The sequence below is a fragment of the Cydia pomonella genome, chromosome 19, assembly GCF_033807575.1.
Source record: "Cydia pomonella isolate Wapato2018A chromosome 19, ilCydPomo1, whole genome shotgun sequence".
Lineage (NCBI taxonomy): Eukaryota > Metazoa > Arthropoda > Insecta > Lepidoptera > Tortricidae > Cydia > Cydia pomonella.
The window spans coordinates 1,386,913-1,412,001 of NC_084721.1; the positions used below are offsets into that span (position 1 = coordinate 1,386,913).

At 38.2% G+C, this 25,089-nt stretch overlaps 3 protein-coding genes across 7 annotated transcripts; 2 read left to right on the forward strand and 1 right to left on the reverse strand.

Annotated features, from left to right (window-relative positions):
- The first annotated feature begins 185 nt into the window (after nt 1-185).
- Nucleotides 186-24,423, forward strand: LOC133528659 (all trans-polyprenyl-diphosphate synthase PDSS2-like). Of its 5 annotated transcripts, none has more exons than XM_061866118.1 (7): nt 186-584; nt 5,548-5,695; nt 6,391-6,538; nt 7,640-7,790; nt 8,344-8,499; nt 9,179-9,334; nt 9,959-10,533. In XM_061866118.1, the coding sequence occupies exons 2-7, from the start codon at nt 5,562-5,564 to the stop codon at nt 10,513-10,515; spliced, it is 1,302 nt and encodes a 433-aa protein (XP_061722102.1). In that variant the 5' UTR covers nt 186-584; nt 5,548-5,561; the 3' UTR covers nt 10,516-10,533. The 5 variants fall into 5 exon arrangements, with proteins under 5 accessions (XP_061722102.1, XP_061722103.1, XP_061722101.1 ...); XM_061866117.1 differs by lacking the exon at nt 186-584 and adding an exon at nt 975-1,069 and having other exon boundaries at nt 5,118-5,695; XM_061866116.1 differs by lacking the exon at nt 186-584 and adding an exon at nt 23,788-24,423 and having other exon boundaries at nt 4,823-5,695; nt 9,959-10,521.
- On the forward strand, nt 1,980-4,253 carry LOC133528658 (uncharacterized). The gene is made up of 2 exons (XM_061866114.1): nt 1,980-2,892; nt 3,011-4,253. The coding sequence occupies exons 1-2, from the start codon at nt 2,740-2,742 to the stop codon at nt 4,205-4,207; spliced, it is 1,350 nt and encodes a 449-aa protein (XP_061722098.1). The 5' UTR covers nt 1,980-2,739; the 3' UTR covers nt 4,208-4,253.
- Nucleotides 16,953-20,950, reverse strand: LOC133528661 (all trans-polyprenyl-diphosphate synthase PDSS2-like). Its single transcript, XM_061866123.1, has 2 exons — nt 20,270-20,950; nt 16,953-19,118 (listed from the first exon to the last, which is right to left on the reverse strand). Exons 1-2 carry the CDS (start codon nt 20,507-20,509, stop codon nt 18,150-18,152), a joined length of 1,209 nt encoding a protein of 402 aa, XP_061722107.1. The 5' UTR covers nt 20,510-20,950; the 3' UTR covers nt 16,953-18,149.
- Nucleotides 24,424-25,089: the final 666 nt, after the last annotated feature.

Consider the following 25,089-nt stretch of genomic DNA (forward strand, 5'->3'; position numbering starts at 1 on the left):
ATTTCAATAAAATAATACAAAAATAATGAATTAACTAACATCAATTGACAGTTTATTCGACAATTTTTTTTTTGTAAAAAAAAACTTTGTAAAATACGGTCCGAATTGCGGATACTACTTTTGTCAACTATAGTAGAGACCGTTAAAAGTAGTTAAGTAGAATTATTTACTGCGTAACAATTGCGTAAATTTGTATAAGTTCATTGTTTTGATTGTATAATAAAATACGTAAAATATGGTGTTTATTAAATTTTAAACTTTTATTTCATTTATTAATTTATTACGAGTGAAGACGCGTAGGGTGTTTTGGAACGATGTGGTCTGACTTATTTCGGGGGTCTATTATAAACCGTCAATATACCGTTGAATTACGTATGCACTTCTCTTCTCTTTCTTTTTGCTATGACGTGAAAGGGACAAAGACAATAGAATCCAAATACTTCGAACTTGTATTAGGCCCCGCACGTTGAAATGACATTCGAATATAAAGGTCACTTGAATGTTATTTTGTCTCACTCAGTGACCAAAATGCGATTTTGCTCACTGTTTTTAAGCAGCAAATGACCCTTGTTCGAGCTGCTGAGGTGAAAATATTTTTTTACGTGTTTTTGTGTATGGCCATTCACCTGTTTACCCATATCAGTGTTTTTGTTACACCCCTGTGTATGTTATTTAGAGAGAAATCAAAAATATCTACTTGCCCATATACAGTGTGTCGCCGATCTTGGGGCTTTCAATGTAAGGCTAGATTCTACTCATCAAACTAAGCAACTTTTGTTTTACAATTTCTTAAAAAAATGCTATTTGTTAATTTAATTATTTTCATACAAAGTAAATGTGATTTTCAATGTACGTAATCCTATGTTAACTTGACATCGTAACTAATACATGTTTATCTTTAAGAGACGTCAAATGTCAAATGAATGTCACGTCAAGTTCATTAGAATCTAACAATTAAATGATAATCTAATTTACTTCCAAGTATCGCTATGGTTGTTATGAAGGCAATTTTTAGGAAAAGTAAAGTAAAAGCAACATTTTTTGTGAGTGACTTAATTTATTGTAAGAAGTAAGTACAATAAAAATCTAACACTTAAAACGAACAGCTCCTATTTATCAGTTAAACACTAAGACTCACTCTCGGTTTCTTCTTGAAATCTCAACATGCCTGCCCTCTCGTCGCACGCAACTTGCATATCGTCTTAAGATTGTTCTGTGAACAGATCGTAAACTAGCCAAACGAATCTTACGAAAACTGGCAATGATCTTTTTTCTCATAACTTCCATCGTCTCAGACGGTGTCGCATACACATCATTTTTTATGGGCCCCATAAATAAAAATCCAATGGCGTTAAGTCTGGTGATCTTGGTGGCCATCGATGAGGACTAAATCTTCCAAACCAGTGATTTCCAAAGATTTCATTTGCGACCGAAGAATGTGCCGGTGCCCCATCCTGCTGATACCAAATTTCGGCACGGCCAACAGGCAACCCATTTAGAAAAGTTACAACGTGCTCATTTAAAAGCATCAGGTATTTATCAGAGTTCAGTGTGCCATCAATGAATACTGGGCCAATAATGGTCTCATCAATAATACCCGCCCATACGTTCAAGGACCATCGATATTGATGACCAGCTTCCTTAGCCCAATGAGGATTCTCCGCTGACCAATAATGGACATTTCTGCGATTCCACATACCATTACCGCAAAATGTGCTTTCGTCGGTCCAGATAATACTTTTTAGGAAGTCCGCATTTTGACCATGTTGTCGTAAAAACCAATCACAATTAGCTTTACGTATTGGGAAATCCCTCGGAAGCAATGCGTGTACTCTCTCTGGTTTGAAAGGGTGCTGTTTGTCCTTCTTTAAAATTTTATGAATTACCGAGTGCTTTCTGCTATTTATGAGTGCTTAGTGCTTCTGTACTTGAGAGAGGATGGTCAGTAAAATAATTTAAAACTCTGTCGTGGAATCCGCCTATTCCACCTATCCCTACTGCGATATCCCCACCAGTGTGGACATATGGAATATTTTTCCATTTAGTTCTACTGGTAGGGATACATGGAATCGAGTTGTCCATCTGTCCCTCCCAGTTTTTAATGGTAGAGCAAGATGGAATTTATTCCATTTATCCCAATCACTTTCCCCCTAGTAGGGATACATGGAATTTCTTCCACTTAGCCCAATCACTTTCCCCCTAGTAGGGATACATGGAATTTCTTCCACTTAGCCCTACCTAATTGCTGTTTGGTAGGGCAATATGGAATTTTCTCCACTCAGCCCGACTTTACTTGCTGTTTGGCAGGGATACAAAAAAAACGGCACCCTGTTACTAAGACTTCGCTGTCCGTCTGTCCGTCCGTCTGACATGTGACTGTATCTCAAGAACCGTGATAGCTAGAAAGTTGAAATTTAGATTCCCAACCCATCTCAACAGGTTTTTCATGATTAGTGCAAATAAGTAAGGGCCAAAAGAGTTAATATATGTATGTTTAGATATTTCAGATATCAGTTTTACTCTACATATTAGACTTAACTGACGATGACGCGAAATAAACACTCTAATTTATATAAGTAGGTAATAAAAAGGTTTCAAGTAAGTGCTGATAAAGAAATATGGCCAGTAATACAAGTACGTCATTTAAAAGTAGATAAACAATAATATAATTCACATACTGACAGATGTCATATCGTTTAATGGAAATTTGTATTTATAGAAACACGCATTTTATGTACAATGCCTAGGGAAATAATAATATTACAAAGGGGTCGGGGCGAAGTATTACTTAGCGATGGTTATCAATATCACCGTAAAAAAATCTACAAAAATGCCGAATACTGGTGTGTAAAGACTAAAAGTACAAAATGTGTCGGATCGGTAACAATTAAAGTAAGTTTTTATGAACTCCGTTTCATCTTATTTCGTTATGGTTTTTAATTGTTTGTTTGCTTGACTCAATAAGTTACTTGTACGCTTCCTATAAGTAATGTAAACCTTTTTATTCTAGGAGCGGACTATTTTAAAAGAAGTGGCTCATTCGTCATGGTGTTTGAAAGACGTAGCGAAAAATGAAATTGACATACGCCTAAGTAATTGTAAAAAAGAAATTGCTGCAAGCCCTGAGATTCCGGTTCCGACAATATTTGAAAACATCGTCGCCGGGATTGAAGACGACGGGTTAGACTTGGTAGGAAATATTCCGCAATTCCAAAATATTAAATCAGCAATGTACAACCACAGAAACAAAGTTGCAGGAACAAGGAAAATGTTTTTCAACAACTTGCAAGAATTAGAAGTACCTCCTGCATATCACAAATTCCTCATTGCTGATTATCATCACAATGGCGTACGAATAATTATATTTGGGGGTGAGTGGGCAAAAGATTTGTTGACGGAGCGTAAAGTTTTTTTTCTAGACGGAACATTCAAAATCTGCCCTAAACCGTTTACCCAACTGGTAACAATGCATTGCGATCTTGGAAGTTCAATGGAGTCAACATTAATAATTCCGACGATATATGCATTATTACCAGACAAGAAAACAGAAACATATAAAATCATGTTTAAACTTCTTAAATCTGCAATCCCAGCTTGGAATCCTGCGCAAATAATGGCAGATTTTGAACCAGCTATTACCAAGGCCATGGAGGACGTATTACCAGGCATTAAAAAGGACGGATGTTATTATCATTTTACAAAAGCTATATGGAAAATGGGCAAGGAGCTAAAATTAACTAAAAATAAAGAAATGAGACGTATAATATCACTATCAGCTGCGTTGCCATTGCTGCCCTTTCACAAAATCAAGGGAGGGTGGTCTTATATTGAATCGCAAATGAGAAGAGAACTGAAAATGGAAGATTTCCAACATTATTTTAAAACATTTTGGCTCAAAAATGATAACTTCATCGCACAGTGGTGTGTATTCAGATATAGACACAGAACCAATAACTACGCAGAAGCGTGGCATTTTAAAATAAACGATAAAAATAACAGAAAAATTAGTTTGTATGCCCTTTTAAAAAAACTGTACAAAAATTCTGTTGTTAATAGAAACACCTATTTGGCAATTACCGTACAAAAAAAGGCACCTAAAAAGAGAGGAATGAAATACATACTTCGAGATCAGTTCATTGAGAATGCTCAAAACCAATTAGTGGCAGGAAATATAACAGTGGGCCATTTCTTAGATATGTTAAGGTAACTGAGGTAACATGTTAACTGTGTATAAATAAAACTATTCTTTTGGTTTTGTTTCTATTATTTCGTTATATGTATATAAATGCCTGTTAATATAGTTGGAAATAATTCCGCGAGTCCCCGCCAGGTAGGCAGTCAGTATAGATTGTTGGAAATAATTCCGCGAGTCCCCACCAGGTGGGCAGTCAGTATAGATTGTTGGAAATAATTCCGCGAGTCCCCACCAGGTAGGCAGTCAGTATAGATGGTTGGAAATAATTCCGCGAGTCCCCACCAGGTGGGCAGTCAGTATAGATTGTTGGAAATAATTCCGCGAGTCCCCACCAGGGGGGAAGCCAGTATAGATGGTTGGAAATAATTCCGCGAGTCCCCACCAGGTAGGCAGTCAGTATAGATGGTTGGAAATAATTCCGCGAGTCCCCACCAGGGGGGAAGCCAGTATAGATAGTTGGAAATAATTCCGTGAGTCCCTACCGCAGTGGATTTCAGTAGGGATAAATGGAATAATATCCCTACCAGTAGAACTAAATGGAAAAATATTCCATATGTCCACACTGGTGGGGATATCGCAGTAGGGATAGGTGGAATAGGGGGTGGATCGTAATGGCAAAGGGTTGTTGCCCACTGCTTCCAGCGTATTTCCGGTAATCGGTAGGCCATCTCTTATTCGTTGAACAGCATTCACTATTACACGAGAGTTATGTGGATGCCTACGATTGGGAAACCGTTCTCGATAAAGTCTGAGAGCTCCGGCTCCATTTCCTCGTGTTTTCCCCGTACAACAACACCATATCAGTTAATTCTGCCGCAGTAAACGGTTGATTCGGCATTTTGTATTTATTGAATAAAATAATTTGACAGAAATACGTCAACGGTATTTTTTATTGCCAATGTCAACTTTCTGTTTTTAACAGGTTTTTAAGCAAGTTGTAAGGCTACAAGAAGGCGGAACACAAAGATAATCCTCTTTATTCCATGTTAGAAAGAAAAGTTTGTAAGCGGAATTGAAAATTATCAATGAAAGGCCCCCGTACCAAGGTATTAATGTAATCTCACCCTCGTACAACGAAATGACGATATTATCGCAAAATCCAATACTTTGACTTAACCATTAAACTTTGAGGACTAATAAAGTATCTAATTTTCATTTATTTTTAAATGCCCCAAAACAAAATTAGATCAATTTGACGAGTAGAATCTAGCCTTACATTTAAAGCCCCAAGATCGGCGACACACTAAAGCCTTAACTCTTTAATAGTTTTATTTGACACATGTTTCGCCAAACTCGCGCGTTTGTCACACATCTGTCAATGTTATAATTTGGTTAGGTATAATTATTTTTAGGTTTTTTTCAAGCCATGTCTAAATTTTGCTGGAAAGCTTTAAAAAACAATAAATACCACAAAAATAACTTGATGTTCAAGAGAAATTTCCATGCGTTGCTAAACGATGAAATCGTCAAGGATTCCACCTGTGCTTGGATGTGCCGTAGGTAAGCAAGTCTTCTTCTTCTTTTAAAATATGGCTTCCATAAAATCTATGATGATTTTTCTAATGTCAAGTTTCATTGTAAGTTTAAGTGTGCTTAGGGCTGCCATCTCGAATTTCGCCAAACCCGGACAAAGATTCAAAAAAACTCGGACATTTGGTGTACATCGCATTTTTTCCCCGGACGAGTCCGAAAATAATATTTTAAAAAAACAAGACCTTTAATTTTACATGTAGTTTTAATGTGCTTCCTTACATGAAGAGTGTCCGGGTTTTCCCCGGAATCAGGTAAGCAAGCCACCGTAATCTAGTGCAATGATTGCTCACCCTGGAGACCAAATATTTTTATACAATGTTTGCCTTACCTCTTCCCCCCTGGTCCATTAGCTGTATATTACATTAGCTGTACTGCATACTCTTGGTAGTGGTGTTTTAAAAAAGCAACTCGTCAGTTGCCATTGTCCGGTTTTTTTGGGGCGGCGCGTCATTTACTTCCTTTCTACTATTCCTACGTTCAGCTTAAAGGAAAATGGACCTTTCGTTCCGATGATCCACCTTTAATTTAAACCACCGTCCGCGCGGCTAACTGGACAATTCATAAACCTTATTACAAATACATAAGGTCTACCGATGATCAGCTAAGAAAGTTTCAGTTAGTACGTATCACAGTATCTCCTTAATATTGGTACTTGAATCCAGGCGCGGGTATTCCAAGCATGAGCCGTTAGACTGGCGCGAGGCGATAGCTCAAGCAGAGCAGACTGTCGGCTTCCCTACCTCCTTCCTAAACCTGCGGTGGCTCTTTAACGACGAGATCGCCAGCACCGCCATACATTTAAGGAAACTTGTGAGTATCAACATCTAACTATCCTGCTACCCTCGTACCCAGGTAGAGTTAATTCAATTATGAGCCTTTGGATTGGCGCGAGGCTATAGCTCAAGCTGAGCGGACTATGGGCTTCCTTACCTCTTTCCACTATCTGGGGTAGGACTTCAACGACGAAATCGCCAGCACCGCCGTACATCTGACGAAACTGGTGAGCACTGAGCAGTGACTACTTCTAACTGTCCTGCTAATCTCGTATCCAGGTAGAGTTACTTCAAGCATGAGCATTATCATTCTTATCTTGGCTAGGCGCCATGGTACTTGTATAAAGTGGACGTCAATAGAACTTGCAAATTATGTAAACAAATATGACAGATTTTGTTAGCATTTGACGTACCTATAACCTAAAAGTTTTACGATAGTTGTTTTCATCGAAATATTAATAATTAACATATATTTTAACTAGTAATTGATATAAATAAAAGATTTAAGTATATAGACTGTTGATAAAATTATAGTTGTCGACAAAAAGTGCGAGATTACGAAGAAATTAAGGTAAATTGGTTTATTTACATAATTTGCAATTTCTATTGAACTCCACTTTCTTTACAGCTGGGTATGGGTACTCCAAGTATGTGTCTTTGGACTGGCGCGAGGCGATAGACCAAGCTAAACGGACTGTGGGCTGCCCTACTTCCTTCCTCAACCTGCGGTGGATCTTCAAAGACGAGATCGCCAGCACCGCCAACGCCATACATTTGAGGAACTGGTGAGCTCCAGCAACCTCTAAATACGACGCACAGACTTTCTAACCTGGGATCGAATACCCTTTCCCAAAAATAATGATGACCCGTATTATTCGGGTTAGACAAGTGGGAATAAGAAGTTACAGCAGCTTACTCAAACTTATTAGGTATTTAGGTTTGAGTTTTTCATGCACTAACCGCTTATACTTTGGTTATACTGCCGTATACCTCAGGAAACTGATGAGAACATATTTAGTTAAGCCTACTATAGTGTGAATATTGTTCCCAACAACTAGTATCTAGATAAACAACATATAGCGGTATGCTTTTAAAGTACAAATATCTACAGGTCTTCTCTCGACAAATTCTTTCTCAGGTCGGCACTAACCACCCACTCCTGAAATCAGCTAAGAATCTTCTGATTGGTTCCAAAAGCAACTTGCAGTCGGTAGGGCTGATTATTCTTCTGGTGTCCAAAGCGGCTGGACTCAACACTCGGGACTACACTGAAGACCAATACGACTCAGGTGTGAATAACAGAGATTTTTAAAGTAAATAAGCAGTCCTCACATTCGATGTGGATCCACATTGCCATTTCGCTATATGTAAGCAGAACACCTCTTATATGCATGCGTTGTCTCGCTTACACACTTTTAATTTTAACGTAAGCTACTCAGCTGGAGCCGGCGTATCAGTGAACCGCATCAGTGTTATAACCACATGAGATAAATAACTTTACGTCAAATTTTTGTATCAGTATGTACCTATAGCCTGTACGCTTTTCTGAGATCAAGTAGGTACGCCATAGTAAGACTAGGTATAGCGAAATTAATCTTAGAAAATCGGACAGGCTATAACCAAAGTGTAAAACATCGATGCAGTAGGCAAAACATTTGAAAATAAAATAGGTGATAAGGTCCTTTAAAAGATCTTCGCAATGTTGATACAAGGAACTAAATTAATGGATTAGGAGAAACTGCTCATATTCACTGATTTTATTTATTTAAACTTTATTGATTCTCTACCAGTCAACCATATATTTTATATTTCTCTTTTTGCTTTATCTTTCTTCATTCTTAGGGATCTTGCACTCGCAACGTGCCTTAGCCGAGATTGTAGAGATGAAGCGTACCGGCCACATGATACACAAGACCATGGCCAACCTGCAGGAAAAGGAGAAATTCGGAGACAAGTTCCAGGATCTGCTCTGCGGGAACAAGATCGTACTTTTGTCAGGTATTGGTTACTCTCACTTATAAATCTTGCACTCGCAACGTGCCTTAGCCGAGATCGTAGACGAAACGCACTGGCCACATGTTACAGATCATGGCCAACCTGCAGGAAAAGGAGAAATCCGAGGACAAGTTCTAGGATTTGCTCCCCGGGAACAAGATCGTTTTGTTGTCAGGTTCAGTATCCGTTACCCAGGAAACTTGAAGTCTTATTAAGTTTTAGCAAAAATATTGGATATAAAGGCCTACATAGTTCATTAGACCTTGGGTTCGTTGCCAATCTACAGAAACATAAGCATAAGTAGACTCAGCAAATAAGAATACCTACTTCGTAATCATATCAGCTGAAAAATGTTATCTCTGTGTCATAAGCCTCCCCTAATTCTAAAAACTTCCACAACGAGCGGTCTTACTCTGAGCGCTCTTGTAATCTTGACCAGATCATTCGTCTACTTTGTTGGAAGCCTGCTCTGGCGTCTTTCGGTTCGCATTCGCCTCACAAGAATCTTTGTTGCCCGCTGGTAGGAAGGTTATTAGAGTAGGTAGTCCATTTTGATCGGTCGGAATGGTCAGGGATTTTTGGTTAGTCAGGAAGTTGGAAGAGACCTTTCCCCAGCAATTATACATCATGCGCTTCTGCCAATGCCAATGTACAATAAGATAAAGAGAACTGTTCTCTCCAGGCGACTACTTGCTAGCTAAGTGTCTCCAACATCTCGGCGGCTTGCGGAACAACGAGGTGACGGAGCTCATCTCCACCGGCCTGAGGGACCTCGTCGAGGGAGACTTTCTGGGTGAACGAGGCCCGGACAATACTCCCATGCCCACTAAACCCAAAGGTACAATATGTTCAACATACTCCACTTACTCATGTTACTTACTGGTCAAATATCTCGGCGGCTTGTGGAACAACGAGGTGACGGAGCTCACCTCCACCAGTTTTCGGGATCTTGTGGAGGGTGACTTCGTAGGCCCAGACAGTACTCCTATGCCCACAAAACCCAAAGATACCTAATCCCCTGAAATATTCAACACGCAATAATCAATATTAATATTGTTTATACATATGTATTGTATTGAGTATCTATTTATAATAGGGTCGGTTTGGTTGCACGTGTCATGTGTAAAATTATGTATCTAAAGACAAGATTGTCAGATTTCCATGCAATGTGCAACATTTTTGTAATTTTTTACGTTGTGCAACCCGATTTAATGTTATGTTATAACAAAAGTTTCAAAAACTAGAAATGACCAATAAGTATGCTACTTACTTACTTAGAGTCCATCTTAACTAACTTGGCACTGCAAGCGACAAAGTTGAAAGGACGACATCATAAAACGTTATTTTTTATGTTTATTCGCCTCGCTGCCATACTTTATCGTATACAAGTCGGCGCTCAGGCTTAGACGGACTATACGTATCCGTTGTCGTCCCTCCAATGATTATTTTTTTGTTCGACCAGCTGAAAACATAGTTGAACCCTACGACTGGGAAAACGAGTACAACTTGGAGAAGCTCGGCAGCAACTCTTACCTCGGGCAAGGGAAGGAGGAGTGGGTGCTCCGAACCATGCTCCAGTCCGGTAGCATCCTCGGCAAAGGCTGCCAAGGCGCCATGAAACTCGCCCGCCGAGGCGAAGAGATGGAGCGAAACGCGTACATACTTGGCGGGCATCTCGCTCTGATGTGGCAACTGTATTTAGATATAAAAGATTTCTTTATTCACCCACATTCGTATTCTCTGGTTGGCGCTCCTATTATCATGGCTCTATGGGAGTATCCTTCAATCTACGGACATGTTTGGATATCTAAAGTGGAAAGAAAACCTATAGAGATGAAGCAATTGCATTATGCAGTACGCAGCACGCGTTCTATGGATTATCTGACTGGACTTTTGGACGAGGAGCTGGCGGCCATTTTGAAATATAGCGACCGGTTTCCGGTGGAGGATGCGCGCGAGGCTCTGCAGAACATGGCGCGGACGATCCACGGAGAAACGCTGCAGTACATGGATAATTGAATAAAGGTATGATTTCCTGATTTTATTTTTATTGTAAGTTAGATACTTACCCTTTCCCAGACTGCACCACAAGGTTTTCCAAAAAAGCCATATATTCCAGTCAATCCACCTTTTTCTTAAGACTGATCACATTTCCCGAAAGTGCAATCTAATTTGAACCTTAAATCAGAATGCTAAACTTGAAATTCTTTTGGCGCGTATGTGGTCGATAAATCGTACTATGCCTGGAAAAGGGCTGACTTAATGTTTTCATGATTATTCGGTGCCAGTTGTGATATAGTGTAGGCACTTTACTCAGGTTTGATCAGGATCTATTTTGCTAAAGTCAAAGTTAACGAAGCGGTGGTAGCCGAGTGGATATGACGTCCGACTTTCAATCCAGAGGTCGCGGGTTCAAATCCTGGCTCGTACCAATGAGTTTTTCGGAACTTATGTACGAAATGTCATTTTATATTTACCACTAGCTTTTCGGTGAAGGAAAACATCGTGAGGAAACCTGCATACGTCTGCGAAGAAATTCAAAGGTGTATGTGAAGTCCCCAATCCGCATCGGGTCAGCGTGGGGACTATAGCCCGAGCCCTCTCGCGTATGAGAGGAGGCCTGTGCCCAGCAGTGGGACGTATATAGGCTGAATTATTATTATTACAAAGTTAACGGTCAGCAGTGAAAAGTAGCTAAGCGGGTGTCTAAAATACTACAGTGCTGGTGCATACATGCTTATATTCTTTACGGCAAAGTTTGCAAAAGAATTGACAAAATTAAATATCCACTATGTACCCACTTTAGGGCTAGAATACCTAAAACAAAAAGTAATAATATGAACTAAAATTATTATGAACATCACAGATAAAGAAGAAAGATGATCGAACGACGTGTGAAAAAGAGCGGGAACTTCCCAAATAATAATTTGTGTCCCTACGATTCCCCGCGTGGTGCACATACTATTTTTCTGCTCGATGTAGGCGGAAGGCGGCAACTTCATTTAGCGCAGCGGGAGCAAAGTTGACGCTTTTCGCCCGGAGGGCAGAAAAAATTATTATAACTCACATGTTTTATATTTTTCGAACTCTATTGCGTAGGTAATAACGGCGACTAGTTTAGTACCTATAAACAAATCATGCTTCTATTTTGCCAACAAACCACTTTGTGGTTTGGGTGAAGTATACTTGTTGTAAATATTTATAAGGTATGAAACGTGAATAAACGTTTTTTTTTTATTTTTTAGCTAACGCTTTCCCGGTTGCATCAAATATCAAACATTTATTTAGCGAATAGGCCACAGGGGCACTTTTACATGTCCATTTTTACAAACAATGAATAAAATAAAAAAAAATAATTACAAATATCGACTCGATGAAATAATAAATACTTTATTAGAGATGTATACTGTCTCTAAATGTCAAATTACACAAAAAAAAACTAACTTAAAATAAATAAAATCATAAAATACTAAATTTTTTTAGAGATGTATAAGTCTCTAAGTGTCAGAGATAAAATATAAAAAAAAGATATTAAATTATCCTTAGAGATGTAGAGGGTCGCCAAGGCTTGACTTCTTATATAAATAATTAAAACACAAAAAATTAAAACAGACAAGAACCGAATGAAGTGTCTCACGTTAATGCCACTCAAAAGTAAAGTTACATACTTTAACATAACCTGTACCCCGAGTAACCTTAAACAGACCGGTCTCCACAAACATCACCCGTTCACGAGTATGACGTGTATCACTTGCATCACAAAAAATATTAAATTATTATTGGCTAACTAATCCTAAGAATAGGTTTAAGAGAAGCGACAACCATTCGACTTCATAACCCAGAGGGATTAGGTACTTCTGCTTTCAAAGATGTTTTCTTTCACCGACCTAGGAGCATTAGCAAATATCGCATAAGATTTTCCGTAATCAGATTCCAAGAAAATGGTAACATAGGTATGTATAAATACCTATATGCAAATATTGTGCGAAATATTTCTAGTATTTATATCAACATGGAAATCTCATTAACATGTGATGAGGGGGGTTCGGGCGGGTGGCAAAAATCATGATCAGTGAAATAATGTCGAATTACCTCGTGTCCGCCAGGTGTCGGCGGATCACGTCCCATGTCGAATTATAATAAATGAGGGTAACTATCGGTTCTCGAGTCATATTTAGGTACGTATTCATTTTATTAAATACTTTGGTGAAAATAGCACTTTTCTGGAAGTACATAATAGGTATGACAAAAACGTAAAAGAAAATCAGTTTTTTATGAGTGTGGTTGTAAATCATAAAAAATACGTAAATTTCAAAAATAGTGCATATTTTTAATACAGGTACCCAATTCCGTTTCCAAGTTGACGACCGATCTAGCCTAGTGGATAGTGACCCTGCCTGCTGCTGCTGAGTGAAGCTGATGGCCCTGTTATGAGCACACAGATTTTTGTACCCGAGTCATGGATGTTTTCTATGTTATTTAAGTAGATATTTGTATATTATATGTGTATATCGTTGTCTAAGTACACCCACAACACAACACAGGACAGGCCTTCTTGAGCTTATCGGGGAACTTAGTCAATTTGTATAAAAATGTCCCTATAATTTGTATTTATTTATTATTATTTTAGTTTTAGGGTTGCTTCAATTCGCATCGGCCACCAACTCTTAAAATTTTCAAATTTTCGTTTTTGGTCATAATGAAAAAAACCATGTTTCTATGGGCTTTCTCGCACACTAAATTGGGATGTGGGTGAAAAGTCGTGGTAGGTACTTAAAGTTGTAGGCGGGCGGAAACGCATCGGAAATTAACTCCGATGCCCCGGCGACGCGTAATGCGACGAAATTGTTTATTTACACATTCATATAATATTTGATTATGACTCTTATGAGTGCATCGTGTTTGCTGTCTGCTGCGCAGTGCGCAATATGAAGAGGGTACTTACATTAATTGCATGTAAAAATACGCAAGTAAGTATAACGGGTTAGCACTGATTGACTAACACGTTATTTTCTCGTGGATTAGCAAAGTAATATTTCTTGCTTTAATTAGCATGGATTTCCGTAAAGTAACGCCTGATTCTATTAATTATATGTAGGCTGTAGAGGGGTCAAAATTCTTTTCATTTTCTTATTTCTGACCGCTCTGTCAGGATTGTATTTGTGTTTTCTAATAAAAAAAGAGTGCTATTGTATGTCTTTCTAGCTGTAGATTATATTTAACAAGAGAAAAATTTAAAACTAAATTTCATTTCATACAAAATAGCTTCGCTCAGTCACATTTTTGGGGATAAAAAACGAGACAACGAAAAGAATTTCGTCCCAAGTAGGTACCCAAGTATGTAGAGGAAATTGAAAGGAAATTAAAATGTAGCGTGCCGCGCCGCACGCTATATTTTTAACTTGCGGCGGAAGATATTGGTGGCACGCGGGTTTAACTTTTATTTCAGTTACACCAAAGAGAATTTGAAATAGAGGTGGATTGTCAAAGAAAATGCTGTAGCTGTAGCCACAGTAAGTTTACAGCCGTCTTTCGACATTTGATTAAAACTTTTACTCGTAGAACGCCATTTGACTTTGATCCTTATTCTTTCTCTGATATGTGTTAAATATCAAAAAGTACCGAGCATCGGCTAAAAGTTGTATAATACCTTTCGCCTTTGTATTTAACACATATCAGTGAAATAATAATGATCAAAGTCAAATGGCGTTCTAAAAATTTTCTTTGACTATCCACCTCTATTTCAAATTCTGTTTGATTACCCTGAAAACATACTTTGTTTAAAATTTTGCTCGATAAACCCTCAGCTATATCACTAGCTATTTCATCCTAAAATTTTACTAGTACCTATGGTATAGGTATACGGTAATGATCTACAACAGAAAATAAATGATAATTACTTATACATGTTTTTGTATATATATATTAGCGACTCGCCCGGCTTCGCACGGGTTACACAAAACCTTAATAAATAATACACCTTAACCTTCCGCAAGAATCACTTTATTGATAGGTGAAAAGCGCATGAAACTACAGTTTTTGAGTTTATCGTATCGTAACATAAATAACAAACAGACAGACGCGGCGGGGAACTTTGTTTAAAAGGTGTAGTGATGGTCTAGTTTTCGTGTGATTTTCTCATGGCATTTGATTTGAACTAAAAATTTGCCTTACTTATTTACTGCTGTGGCGCAGCGACCCGAAGTGGATCTTGGCCTCCGACACCAAAGATCGCCATGCTTCTCTGTCCAGTCGAAGCCGCCGAGTTCGCTAAGGTCTTTCGTCCCTCCAGCGGTACCTAGGACTTTGAAAACTTTGCATTAGTCCCTCTTAAGCTGCAGAGTAGTCAAAATTTAATTTGTGACCCATTTCGTACCTTGTCACAGTGACAGCCAACATGAAAGTCGCTAGAGACCTCATACTATTGTCATTTGTGACAAGGTACGAAATGGGTCACAAATGAAATTATTTGACTGTACCATCGCCCACACTGTCACTTGACAATTCGTACGTTTACTGCAAAGGAAAAAGGTCCACCGATGGACCTTTTTATTTATTTAATCGTATGGCATATTTTCTTAAACAGAATACAGACAGCTATAAATGTAGATTAAGGACAGTCAGTCATTTGATGGCCTCGTCGCTAAGGGTGATCAGGTCTTCAGGAAGTCCATTGGCATAGCGCGTTATAGGACACTCCTCGATAATGTGCTGGATTGATTGGTCAGCCTCTCCACAATTGCAGGCCGGGGATTCCACCCATCCACACCGGTGTTTGTAATGAGCATAGCGGCCGTGGCCAGTGCGAAGTCTGTTCAAGTTACACCAGTGCCGTCTTGGGAGGTCAGACCCTTTAATAATGGTACCTGGAATGATCCCAGAGCCCAACTTTCCCGCCATCAATGAGTTCCACGACTGTGTCCACTCACGCTTCAGGTTGAAGCAACTGTCGAGAAGACCTTTGGAGATACTGTAGGAAGCATTCCTAGATCTTAAACGACAGTTGGCTGGTTCCAGAAACTCCGCGTGGATTGGAAGGGCTGGGTTTTTCTGGATCTTTGCTACTTCTCGCAACAGGGCTTCTTTTCTTCATAAGTCTGGCGGAGTGATCCGAGAGAGTACTGGCAGCCAGTGGGTGGGGGTAGACAGCAGCGTGCCGGAGCTGAGTCACATGGTCCTATAAAGATGTAGTCATAATTTTAGTACGATTTCGTACCTTGCCACAGTGACAATAGTATGAGGTTCCCAGCGACTTTCATAATTACTGTCACTGTGATAAGGTACAAAATGGTACTGAAATTAAATTCCTTGACTGTACATTGTACAGTCAACCAATTTGAATCCTAGGCCACTATAGAACCTTGTCTCTTTAACTACTCTATACATGACATGTTATCACTCAATAAGCACTGTCGTAGAAGTCATTATGACATGGTTCTATAGTGGCCTAGGAATCAAATTGGTTGACCGTACATGGGCGTAGCTAGAAGGGATCTATACGTTCTGCTATGGCGTAAGTTGCTCCAAAAGACCTTTTAGCGAGACATGAAACTTTGTATGGGGATTGGCAGTCTTTATTATTTATGTTTTTATTTTATAGGACTATACAAATTGAAACAAATTGCGTATATATAGAAACATGTATTTATAACAATAGTAAATCTCCTTCAAATAACAAACAACTACCTACATCATACAACCATAAATGCATTCCAAACATAATATAGTAATTTACAATCGAGCCTGTAGTAATATTAAATACCTGGGTCATTCTCAAACATTGACATATATCATATATGAATGTGCTAGTTGAGTGGTGTCACTCACGAATTCGAGCCAATCGTGCAGTCTAACGCAGCTAGTTGCGACCAATCGCGCGCGTGATGCGAACTCATCAACCAATCGCGTTGTGGCGTTAGACTGAACGATTGGCTCTAATTCGTGTGAGTGACAGCCTGACACCGCTATACTGACCCCATTCATATTGCCCGTAAGGCCCGTTCGTATATATGTGAATGTTCTCAAATTATATGACTGCGGTCAGACTTTTCATACATTTAGTATAGTTTGACGGAGTTTAAATACGCAGGCACAAATCTGAAGAATGACTCATCAATACAATATTCGTGTTTTTAGGGTAGATTCGTCATGTCCGTCTGTCTGTCCGATTATGTCACAGCCACTTTTTTATTAGGTAGGTTTAGGGTTTAGGCAGTAAATCGTTCCTAATTAGAAATTATGTTATTTATTATTATTACATCTCCAGATTTCATGTGTTTTTACCCATAGAGACTATACATCTCTATTGTATTGTAGTAATTATTTATTTTAAGATTATTATAATGTAATGTTTACCCAGGTATTGGCTGTTGTATTTATAAATGTTATGTATTTTTCATGTCACTATATGATGTTACTATAAATGTTGTATTGACTTGTAAAAGAGCCCTTGAGGCCTACTTGCAGAATAAATTTTTGAATTTTGAATTATGCCTTCTATTGGTCACTGTGGTATTTTATTTTTATAACGATTTGATTGGTTATTGGTTTACTGCATTCTTAAGGCGAACGAACTATACTTGACACCTTCGTCCTATTAACTGAAATTGAACTTTATTGCAAGAACACAAGGTTCACCAATAAGAGGGTTGCTGTTAGAACATCCCGAACAAAATTTAACATTAAAATAACACTAAAATGCTAATAATTATACTAGAAATTTGTACTTCAACATAACTCCCTACACGAAATTAGAGTCTTGATATGGTACTTTTGAGATGAAATAGACCCTTTATGTTTTAGTACCCAAAACTACAAAATAGTAGGTATTTATTGACCGAGCATTAGCAGAGGTCTCCATTTCAGCTTGGGTAAAAATGCTTTTGTATGTCCGGATGATCTCCTCCACAGGTCGCATTGTCAGTGATAATTACAGTCGCCATTATCGGAGCAGCCAAGGCGCTCACAAATATCTGAACACGCCTCTGTTGTCAAAGCGCTAGAGTGCGTGTTCAGATATTTTTGAGCACCTTAGCCGCTCCAATATATCTGATGGCGACTGTACATAGATTTTTTGTAGTTTAGGTTTTTCCAAAACAAATGACTTAAGCGCCATTAGGGTCTATGGAGCTTAAAACTATTGTAAGTTTTTGACCTTATTTTTTATAAAGCTATCGCGAGGTCTACTGCTTACAGAGCCACTACTATAATTTAAAAAATCAAACATTACTAACACCAACGAAACACAAACGGAATAACATTTAATTAGCAACATTTGAACGAGTAGTATGAGTAGACTGTGGACCCTATGATACTACACTTAAGGCTGCTTATCCACTGAGGCGGAGACGACCGGTGATGAGAGGAATCAACCATTAGCAGAGAAGAGATGTGTAAAACAACCGATGCTTTCGGTTGATTCCTCTCACCTTATCTCGACCTCAATGGAATGACAGCCTAACGCATAAATCTTTAACGTTCTATATTAGTTTCGAGGTTTTGTACAATGTAAACAAAACAATTAACAGGCATAGCACATATTAAATCAATAAAACATAATTTTGTACCATTTTGTGCATACTACATAACTCATTATAGAAATGTATACCGTATACTAAGCACACAAGATTCCCACATACATAATTATTTCATAGTTATAGATTTTTTATTAACCTTTTAATTGTAAGCACTGACTCATTATCACCAAACATGTCAGCAAAATACTCAGCTTTCCTAGCATTTTCTATATGAAGTAATCTAGTCCTTTCCAATGCGTCTGTCTTTAACACTTCCTCCTTCAAATATAGGAAGTCTACATCCGCTACATTGTCTTTGGAATTATCTATGATTTTATATAAATCTGGCTTTTCATTTAAACCGAATAACACAGGTGCACTTGCTAAAGAGAATGACTCCTTATTTTCGGATGTGAACTTTTGTAACTCGCTAGCGGATTGCCAGGCTAAACATAAGTGGCAACCAAATTGATAAGCTTTCTCTTGCTCGGTTAAGTCCTGGCCTCCTAGCAGCAGTGCTCCTTGACAACCTCTACCAAATAAAGATCCACCATTATACATAGTCCGTAAAGTCCACTCTTTAATTGGTGATCCTGAAACATCTTTCGTAGCTAGAGGTAATGTGTCGGCACAGATTTCAAACTCATCTGCTCCTACTTGGTTTGGTTTTCCTGGCAACGGCATGTTCTGTTTATCCCGTTCACCGTAGAACTCTCCTTCACTGATATCTCTTAGCGCAGTTGATATAAGATACGATAAATCCTGGTTTTTTAATCGCGCTAGCATACCGTTAGCTGTCACAAGTAAATAGTCACCAATTAATAGTGCTATTTTGTTGGCAAACATGGATGTTTCGGTATTTTTGCCTCGCTTGTCAAATTCTATGTTTAGTAAGCCTCGATGGACGTAATGTCCAGTACGGATCATTTCTGTGAGCTCTGCAAGTGTCCGCTGTTGCTCTGACGAGGTATGGAGCATGGAGTTTGATTGTGGAGGCCTGATAGCTTTGGAGAGTAGTAGGATGACCAGACCCCATGGTTGGAGATTATTGTGCTCGTTGTAGAGGACTGTTTTAGCTGTTTGTATGATTGGGTGATTGCTGCCAACCTGAGGAATAAGAACAATTGTTTTATATTTGTTAGTGTCTCCAACTCTTCATATTTAGGGTTATTATCCAAAATGTATTTTGAATAACAATATAATTACTTCAGACATTAACAGCTTTATTCACTTGTATATTTCTATTTTTTTTTACATTATTTTAAATTAGTGACAGAGCTCAAATTATAGGAAGTGCTTATATAGTACATCAAATTCAACCTTTTTTGTATGCCCAATTTATACACCATGAGGAACTTATTTTAGGCTAGGGCCCACAGTGGCAACATTGCCATCAAAAATTTTGCACTAACAATAAAAATATGTTTTTTTTTTTATTGGTATTACCTCTGAAACTAGGTGAATTCCAGAAAAGTTTATAGGATATTTTAGTCTTTAAATATGATCAGCATCATGGTCGCATTTTTATCACTTGTCATGTTATGCATCACTGTTGCACTTACATACTAGTTAGAATGTGATAGGCATAATGACAGATGATAAAAAACTGACCATCTTAGCCCTACAGGAATACACTCGTGAGCACCATGTATGTAAGATAATTAATGAAATACTAATTAGGATGTTATTGACTAAATACAGTTTGATTTTATCCGAATGTACTTACCTATGAAAGCAATAAATGATTACTGATCATGCCTAACATTGAATATTGAGCGTACTCATTAGTTGCTTAGTTCTATTCTTATTTGTCTATATACTTGTTTATTCACTTTTTATAAATCATTCCCTAGACTGTACAATAATAATAAACTGTAGAAAAAACATAAACATTGTAAAGTCTTATTACAATGCAATAAGGTTCAAAATATATTTTTATACTTGTAGTTACAAACTGTTAAATAACGATAATGATTAACTGTATTAGTTCCAGTTGACACTAATTAGATCCAGAGCGCGAATAACGAGGCTGAATAAACGAGTATATAAGGAAAAAATACCTTGCACGCCGCAAGGTGCGATCACATGGTACAGTTGCATAATACTTGGTAATAAACAACCTTCATAATAAACAAAACACCATGTTTACTTTAAATTTAGCTGAAACCTTGTGTGAAAATTTCCTCGTTTAGGTATATCCCATTTATAGCACTTTAAATGAAAGAAAATAGCGTAAATAGTAACGTAATTCTACTTACTACTTTGCGCAAATGCATAGCCATATTAGCGAATTCGTCGCTCAATAACCATCTCAGGTTCATGAAAGAGGTCGGATATCCAACTATTTTTTCTGCTTCTCTTATAACTTTGGTCCATTGTGCGAACGGAGGTCGAATCAAAAAGTCTTCCTGAGTTACGTTGGTCATGGTGGATTCTAGGCGAATTTGATGTGATATTAACGCTGTTCGGCGCAAGTGGCGGATTAATGCGTAAGACATTTTTGTTATATGGGGGTTTGTGGCACTTTCACATTTAAATTATTAGGTATTTTTCAAAAATTATTACGACACTGTGCGATAAGTGCGATCCGCCGTTGTGGTTAATGGTTATGTCACATTTATTTTGACATTTCCTTGCTACGTTCGGAAACTTACTTCGGATTGTGTTGGGTTCGTTCAGAATTTATAAACTTGTTTTTATTCGGTTCGATTAAAATGGTTTAATGGTTTGTTTAAAGCGGAAAATATAAATTGCTAAATAATTTTTTATAGTAGGTCAAACAACTTTGTCAGTAGAAAAAGGCGCGATATTTTGTTTTTCTATTGAAATTTCTAATGGTTTTTTTTTTATGGGACGATAATCCTTTGAAATGAGACAGTCCTGGGCCAAACTGTAGATATCATTAATAGATATATCTTCCGTTTTATTTAATAATAAAGGACTACGCCATACATTTTCTATTTAAGAAACATAATGAGCGTTTCACTATGTGCAGTATCTACTTACTTCATAGTTTAAATAAAACCGGCCAATTGCATGTCGGGCCACGCTCAGTGTAGGGTTCCGTAGTTACTCTTTCGTCACAATAAGCTAAACTGGAGCTTAAAGTATAGTAAATTGTTGACCAAGGGATGAAACGGTACCTTTCACCCGAGTTAAACAAATAGGACATGTTGTCCTATGTTGGACAAATAAATAATTTTGTATTTGGACAAATAAATAATTTTGTATTTGTATTTGTATTTGTATTTGCAAATTTGCATATAATCAGTACCTAATTAAAGTAAGTCTTTTACTATGAAGGGAAAACTTTTTACGATAACTCAAAAACAGCTAAACTGATCATGTCCGCTATAGTTTTCATTTAATGTCTTTCTTAAGCTCTACTTCCACGATTTTTTTCATATTTTTTGGACCTATGGTTCAAAAGTTAGAGGGGGGGGGGGGACACATTTTTTTTTCTGTCGGAGCGATTATCTCCGAATATATTCACTTTATCAAAAAATGTTTCTTGAAAACCCCTATTAGTTTTGAAAGACCTTTCCAACGATACCCCACACTCTAGGGATGAAGCAAATGAACAATTTCACCCCCACTTTACGTGTAGGGGAGGTACCCTAAAAAAAATTTTTTTTTCGATTTTATTATACGACTTTGTCGGCTTTATTGATTTATATATCCATGCCAAATTTCAGCTTTCTAGCACCAACGACCACGGAGCAAAGCCTCGGACAGACAGACAGACAGACAGACAGACGGACATGGCGAAACTATAAGGGTTCCTAGTTGACTACGGAACCCTAAAAACAGACTATACCGATTTTACTTTTATATAAAAAAAACAGCCTTTATTACGTACTAGCCCGCGTATGTGGTAAATCGTTGACCTGCTACCTCTCCTTGACTTTTGATGATGTTTTTGGTGTGTTGTCAGGAATGTAGAAACATGTTTTTAATTTCGTTGCATCACGGGCGCACGCATGTTTCTTCTCTATATTATTGTACCTTTATGCCTAAGATACATATGCAGGATATGATGGAAATAAGGGTATGTCTCAGTAGCTCAATTGGTGGAGCGGCGGGCTGGTATACCGGAATCGCGAGCTCGAGTTCACCCGTTACACTTTTCCTTTAAGCATTTCTAAGCGTTCAAACATCCTAATATCCAATATTCATACATACAAACTTTTCCCTTAATAGACGAGGGATGACATCTAACCCATCCACAACATAAGGTTTGACCACTGGTTTGACTATTTCCAGATTTCCTCTGTCATAGAGAACTATTAAATTGCTAGCCTAAAGTGGACTCTAACAGCACAAGACAGATATAACTGGCTCACTGGAGGAGGCTTTTACCTGAGAAGGGGTTCTTGCTTCGTACGAATATGCGTAGTGTTATTTTAATTTAATTTTACATTTAATTTTTGTCAAAATAACGACATTTCTAACTATTTTTAACTACATACATAATTATGTATACCTATTTACCTATTTGTTTCAAATTTAAATTTATGCTGGCTTTGCAATAACTATTACTTGCAAGAATTAAAAGGCTTTTTTATTTTATTTTAGTTTTTAGATGACTAAATAGGTAAGCTTAAAGTCCTCACTCCATACATACGAATATAGCCAAAAACTCATTTATAACAAACTATACATGATACGTTTTACTATACCTACGTACCACACAACTTAATAATTATTAAGGAAACTGATGCATAGAGCACTCTCTGAGCTTACTTATTTCTCTATGCCTCTGTAAAGATTCAGTTGTACATAACTGAAATCAATGAGCGGCGCCCGCGCACGCAAGCTATATAACATCGGCCATTTAACTCGGACGCGATTTATTTCGACTGTGGCCGCCTAAGCCCGGATAAGGCGATGCACTTACCTCGGATCGCCTGAATTGAATTGTCTTCCTCTATCGCTCTTGCATATTCGAGCGATAGAGAGGTAGATAAACGACCAAAGTAGTTCGCGATAGGCCCTCAGAGGCAAGTAAATACCTAATCAAAGTTTGTTCGCGATAAATTCAAAAACTACTGAACAGATTTTCATGCGGTTTTCAGCTATCAATAGGAAGGTTAGGTATCTTGAGGAACGTTTAGGTGTAAAATTTATCAAGGTTTTATGTAACCCGTGCGAAGTTAGCTAGTTATTAATTATTTTCTATATTATGGCAAAGCAAATGGCTACAAAAAAGTCTACTTTACTATAAAAAAAGCGGGTAATTTAAAAAATGTAATAGGCGCAAAGAGTTGTCCTTCCATAGAAAATTTAAATATTGTCCCTTTTTCTACTGACAAAGTGGGTTTGCCAGAATATACTATAGTGGTGATATTAGAATATCACTACATCATGTTGCCCCTTAACAGCCCACAGAGCTCAATCAGACGAACGGAGATCAAAATGCAAATGCACATTTAGTCGTTTCGCGGCGAGGCACCGACCCACCATAAACTGCCAACAAATTATACACCGCGTTTATTTTTTAATTGCTACGGACCAGCCACCGTCTTGCCGGGGGCAGCATGGTTCTATTTTTGAATTATGGCGCGCACACACGTGATTGGCTTGTAACTGTTCATTATGCAGGTGGGCAACAATGGCTTCAGTTTTGGATCGATTAATGTGCTTGCAATGCTAAACATTGTAAATGCGCACACGTAGGTGCGCTCGGATCTGGCAAATACGCCGTTAGCGTGTCTTTCGTGAATCGCTCGCGCTATGCACACGTAATACCTTTACCTTTTTTCTTTCGTTTTGCCAGGCCTTTTACACGTGCAGCCTGTGGACAAATTATACTAAAAAGGCCCTCAATGCCCTGCGCTGCGCGTCCTGTACAACAATGGGTTCAGGATGCTGTTGGGATTGCCTCGTTTATTCAGCGCGTATGTTCGCGCAGACGCGCACTGACTGCTTCGGTGCAAAAATACGCAATATAACTGCGTCCTGCGTCGCGTGCGTGACAGTTCCAACGTGGTTCCAACAGTCTCTTGCGCTTAGTGTTAGATTCGCCTGCTTGCGCCTTCTGGAAACACTGGGAGGATGTAGGTACATATGGGATCTTATTCTTATAGGTTTAACTAATAATATAGGATTAAGAGAATGTACACTAACACTATGAACATGGTCCGAAATAAATTGATTGAATTGTAATACACGCGAGAAATTAGTACGTCCTACCTATCTACCTATACCTATGTTAAGTAGCACTTGATATATGCAAGATGTGCAAAAGAGATGATGAGATGAGAGCTAAAATCGAAGTTCGTCCACGTACGAGTGGCGGCAGTGGCCACGCGTCGATGGAACTCGATACCCATCGGCTTATGTATTTATTTTGAAACGGTTGAACGCCACGTAGAATATCAATCTAAAATATAGATATGTTAGGTTAGGTATACCTATGTTTTCCTTTCTTTAGACGACTTGTGATATGGGACGTACTTATGAGAGTATGGTAAAGTATAGTATAGTATTTACATTTTGGTTCTGTGTCAATAAAAAAAAATAACTGGCAAATTTTCGTAATCAATCGTTAGAATACTAAGAAGTCGGGTCACAAATATGAAAATAAGTAAACCATGAGTTTTTCTGCAGTCCACATTGAAATAAAATTCATAATTGTTTATTGCCTAGTGCCGCTTCAAAAACTTACAGGGTCTACCTACCTATAGACCGAGACTTTTTTTTATACCACGGCCCGCCTTTTGTTAAGCAGTCACCGTAGCCTATGGACGTTTGCAACCCCAGAGGTGTTACATGTACGTTGGCGACCCTTTAAAAACCTGTAACCTCCTTTTTTGAAGAACCCCATACAGTAACCCCTTACTGACTTACGAACATTACCTAAATAATTGAAATCAACCTATCAGTCGCGTTGCCCGGCCATCTTGGAACCATAGAGAATACGGGTATTTTATCTGCGCGCCATCGCTGCAATTACTTCCTAATTGCGGAGCTCAGCGTGAGGCCACGCCTCGTCGGACAACAGCCAGAAATTGAAAGTACTTTATATTCTAATTTTGAATTGCTTGCTTTTTTATATAAAATATAAAGAAGCAAGCAA